The sequence below is a fragment of the Hevea brasiliensis genome, chromosome 2 (genome assembly GCF_030052815.1).
Source record: "Hevea brasiliensis isolate MT/VB/25A 57/8 chromosome 2, ASM3005281v1, whole genome shotgun sequence".
Lineage (NCBI taxonomy): Eukaryota > Viridiplantae > Streptophyta > Magnoliopsida > Malpighiales > Euphorbiaceae > Hevea > Hevea brasiliensis.
Genome location: NC_079494.1, coordinates 9,838,894 through 9,844,140, shown reverse-complemented (window position 1 = coordinate 9,844,140; position 5,247 = coordinate 9,838,894). Strand labels below are relative to the sequence as shown.

Genomic DNA, 5,247 nt, shown 5'->3' with positions numbered 1-5,247 from the left:
GGTGAAAAGTTGCTACTCCCCATCGCGTGTTCATAAATTTCTTTTGGAATTGGCATAAAATAAAAATATTATTAAAAGAATTTAATATCAATATTTTACAATTGAACTCAACTATATCAATGTTATTAAAAATTACATTATTAATAATGTTATTAAATATCTATATAATTAACTAAATAATTATTATCAATGAATTACATAATATAATTGCACAATTTTACTTTGATAAATAATTTCACAATTACAGTTGCAATAGGTAAAATAAATGCAAATTTTACCTTTTTTTTAGATAAAAAAAAATTGAAAAACAAACAACCATTCCATCATTTAATTTAAATAAATATATGTATATATAAGAATTTTTTTTTAATGAAAAAGTCAACTGACCCATTTGTTGTGGTACATCTCCACAGGTCACCTAAAATTTTTAAGAAATAATTAAAATATGAACAATCACAATCTATTCTTAACCCTCCCATTTATTAATGGGTAATTGGATTATAAACAGTTAAATACCCAGTTAAAATTCGGAGTACATGCTACCTCTCATATTGAAGTGAGATTCACGCCCTATAATTTATGGAATAATAATAAACATCCTTTAAATAAGGGGAAAAAAAATCCTACATTATGGCTCCATTGAGGGTACTCAAGGCCTTGGATGTCCTTATCGTACTTCAAAGTCAGTATTAGTAAGTCAATCCATGGGGATTACTTTCTGGTCTTGTTTTCATCTAGATAAACAAAAGAAAGATTTTTCAAAATTTTACAGCAGGTACACTTTCTGACCTTTTTCTTCCATGCAAAAAGCAAAAAATATGAAAGGACTAATGCCAACTTAAATTTCTCACAATACAGCCAAAAGAAAGCGGGGAAAAGATAAATAGTAATGGAAAATTTACTTCATTCTGTAGTGTATTGATTAGTCCCTCCAAGTAACTTTCAATGACATTTTGACTATGTTACATGATAAACTGTTGCAACAAAGAACAACTAATAAACTCATCCTAAGTTTGATTAACCAGGCTTGTATGCATCTACTGCAATGCAAGTAATTTACCATTTTGCTACAGAGAAGCTTCATCCACCCACCAAACAAAGGAAAATGTATCCTCACACACGATTGATGATAAAACATGACCATAGAGCTCCATCATGCAGAAAATAGTCAGATTGTATACTCACTTTATGTATGCGCTGAGGTTAGGGATTGACAGTGAAAAAATGTTCTACTGTTGAAAGAGTCTCAACAACTATTGTTATGCGGCCCAGGTGGTAGTGATTCCAATATTTTGAAATTGAACAAACTTAATTTCCAGGGAAAGCATCCCTCTTGGACAGTTCTAAGCCGGGCCCAGGAGACGACAGAGCACCGACACGTGAAACAAGATAGATAATAAATGCTATATATGCAACTGTGCCAGTGCAGGCCAGAAAACCAAACAGCAGCCCCTTAACTTCAGATGCGAAGAAATCAAGCAACAGATACCCATTAATCAGTATAACCAGGATAGCTACTGTCCATGCCAGCCTCTACAGAAAAAATGAAGAAAATATTAAATACAGAACAAAATCAGCAAAAATATTCCAATCACTTCAAACAATCAAACAGTTACATTCCTCTAAAAAAGAAATCTAACAAATACAGGACACGTTAGTTATATTTCTCAATTTTTCAAAGCTAACTCTAAAAACTGCAACCAACTCCAACAAACTAGAATGCTATATTGGCACCAAGTGAATTAACAAGAAGAAAAATTAAATTAAGTGCCTTGACACATTTATGGTTAGATGATCCTATTGTATGTGCAGGATGCTATTTTTTACAAAAATAGTTGAACCTTCACTTTCAAAACATGAAAATATATCAAAATTTAACAGCTTCATATAGAGCTGCTATAAACCATCACTTATAGAGCGTGTTCCATCAGTCACTGAATGGTACTTCAGCTTCTTAAGCGAGGAACTCTCCTCCCATGCAAACAAGGGACAAAAGAGAGGGCTATCCCTTTAGCCTTTTTGTCTGATCACAGCTTCTTTACCCTTGTGTTTCCTCAATGACTCCAAATTTGCTATCAAGCTCTGTCTGATTTAAACATTCTGAATCTCACAGAATTAATGCCTTCCTCAACAAGGTGCTAAAAAGCTACATAGGGATCATTTAAGCTTGACATAATTACTTGAGGAACCAGCTAAACTATTTCAGAAGATAAAGTTGCCTGTATCTTACCATGTTTGAAATTTGAACACACCTACACAAGAAAATTCTGAAGAAAAGATATCAATTACTTAACATTTGATAATGATTTCTGAATATTAGACATTGACTTCATAATCATTGGAATCAGGGACCCATTTATTCACCAGATACCCCACAATCCTCAGATACCTCCTATCAAGAGTGTTCTCACGATCATTGCTATCAATCGAGATACTGCACTACACTACATATGTTTGCTCACACAATGCAAAGATTATCAGAGTAGTGAAGTTAACAGCTTACCTCAAGAACAGGCCCAATTCTAAAGATCCCCAAGACCTGCTCCTTGGCCACCAAAGTAAGAAGGGGGATAAGTGCAAAAGGGATCTGTATGGACTGAAGCACATTTAGCCATTCATTCAAAATATCCAATGAGGCTTCAGATGTGTTGAACACAAGAGCTACTATCATAGTTGGCACAATAGCAAAACTTCGTGTTATCAATGCCCTCAGCCATTTCTTCAAGCGAAGGTTAAGAAAGCCTCCCATAATAAATTGCCCAGCATATGTGCCAGTTATTGTACTACTTTGTCCAGCTGCCAACAAGCCAATACCCCAGATATAAAGAATTGGAAAAATTCCTCCTCCATATTTCTCTTGAAGATACTGCCCTGCATTGACTAGTCCTATGCTATTTGCCTGTTCAGTGCCATAGAATCCCTTGGCAAACACAGTTGTCACAAACAAGTTAATCATGAAGGTGACTAGAAGAGCAACAGATGACTCAATTAAGTAGTAATTCAGAGCCTCCTGAACTTGACCTTTCTTCTGAGGATCAATCTTCCTTGATTGCACCAAAGCTGAATGCAAGAACACATTGTGCGGCATTATAACACAACCCACAACCCCCACAGCTTGACGAATTGTTTTTGAACTAAGTCTTGGAATTAAAATACCTACAACAAAGATCAGAATCAATCAGAGCCATGGCACAGCCAATGAAGACACTTCACTGGAAAAAGGACTAAATACTGGAATATAGAATGGTCACTTTCATTTAATAAAAGACATTCTTACCCGTTAAAAGTTCTTTTCCACTAGGCTTGGTGTCACCAAACATCCAGGCAAATGATAAAGCCATAGTTGCAATTAGGACTGCAAAAACAGCTTCTAACTTCCTCACTCCATAATTCTCTAGAAATAAAAACATAAAACTGTCCACATAAAGAGACAAAAATCCCATATCAATGAAACATATGTCATTTCCCTGCATAGTAGAACTGCATGATCAACTAAATCCAAAAAAAAAAAAGGAAAAAAAAAGGCCGCAGGGGGATCTTTCTGCTTGCATTCAAACATTTTCCTGAAGATCACCATGAACTTTACGCACCAACAGATTGCTATAAGATTATAATGATTGCTATAACCTAAGAATGATAAATTTTGTAAAACGCTCATTTGCCGCTCAGTTGAAAGCCAAACAATACAACATGGATCTAAATTCACAGACTCTAGCTGTTCAAGCTTCTGAAAAGATCCACAAATGACTGAAATGCTAAAGTCCAAAATACAAAATTCGACTTTCACAAGGAATAAACGTTCGATAACCATAAGTTTTAGAGCATCCAATCCAACAAACAACGCAAAACTAGAAAACAATTGAATATACTAGAAAGAAGAAGGAAAAAAATTAGCAGAAATCCACTAAACGTACCAATCCAAAGCTGTAATCACTACTCCCGCCCAGAGCGGCAAAACCCCATTACTCAATATATGAATAGCAATAGCGCTCCCTATCACCTCCTGTATATCAGCCCCAATAAGCGCCACCTCCGCCATGAACCACAAAATCAACCTTGCCCAATTTGGGTACTCCTCTCTGCACAACTCCGCTAAGTGCCGTCCCGTGGCCACTCCGACGCGGGCCGATAGCATCTGGATCAGCAAGCCCATGAGGGTGGCCCACATCAGCAGCCACAGCAGCGAGTATCCGGCAATCGCTCCTGCCTGGAGATCCCCCTCTATATTCCCTGGATCTAAAAACGCAATGCTCATCAAAAATCCAGGTCCCGTAAACAACCATAGTTTTTTCCACGAAAATGGCGGGACATAATCGTCGGCGTCGATTGCATCCTGGCCATCCACATCAACGATCAGGATTTTCTCTCGCGCTTCGAAAGCAACTTCGTCGGGGTCCTCGCCGTCCGAAGACGGTTTCGGAGATTGGGCTGGCGTCGATATTAGGCGGCTTGACTCTTCCTCTTTGTCGTTTTCTCTGGAATCTTCTTCTCGAGATTGTGAACTCATTTTTGTTCAAGAAAATTATACAAATAAATAACCCGGAATATTTGGCTCCAAAGGGATATTCCTCAATCGAGGAGGACAAGGAGGAGCTGATCGTGGCGGTGGAGGAGAACGTGCTGCTTGTCAACAGCTAGCGTTGGACGAGGCACCGTAGGCCTCCGTGTTCCAACTGGTTGGACTATCAGCCCTTGGGCTGTATGTAATGGATTTATATATCTTTTTCTTGTTATTTGGATTTCGTTTCACGTTGCTTTCGTTGTAAAAGATCGTTGCAACCGGAATCTTATAGCCACTCAAAATTTGACACGTGGCGATTGTGGGCTCTTTCCCTGAGAAAAATTCTTAGACCGAATGTACATGAATATAAAATATAAGATTGTGATTTCATATATTTATATTTGGAGGATATATAAATTTAATTTAAATAAAAAAAATTCTTCATTAAAATATTATTTGTGTGATTTTTTGTTTCCAAAAGGTAAATTCATTAAAAGCCTTAAACAGACAAAGTTGAGTAACAAAGTCCACCTTGTAATCCCTCACAATTTAATGAAATTTTAATTTTATTTAAAAAAATATATATATAGCAAAGTTCAACTGTCTGGAGTGTTTAAGTACAACGAATTCATCTCTAAAGGCCAGTTATCACAAACTATGGGCTTGGGGAAAAAATGACAAACTATGGGCAGCGCTAAGGGATTAGGCATTTGTGGCTACTTCGTCCGATGGAATTTTGGGGAGAT

At 36.8% G+C, this 5,247-nt stretch overlaps 1 protein-coding gene across 1 annotated transcript; it reads right to left on the bottom strand.

The window, feature by feature from the left end:
- Positions 1-880: 880 nt before the first annotated feature.
- LOC110672970 (metal transporter Nramp2) lies at positions 881-4,700 on the bottom strand. The gene is made up of 4 exons (XM_021835929.2): positions 3,915-4,700; positions 3,278-3,414; positions 2,504-3,156; positions 881-1,533 (listed from the first exon to the last, which is right to left on the bottom strand). Exons 1-4 carry the CDS (start codon positions 4,505-4,507, stop codon positions 1,309-1,311), a joined length of 1,608 nt encoding a protein of 535 aa, XP_021691621.2. The 5' UTR covers positions 4,508-4,700; the 3' UTR covers positions 881-1,308.
- Positions 4,701-5,247: the final 547 nt, after the last annotated feature.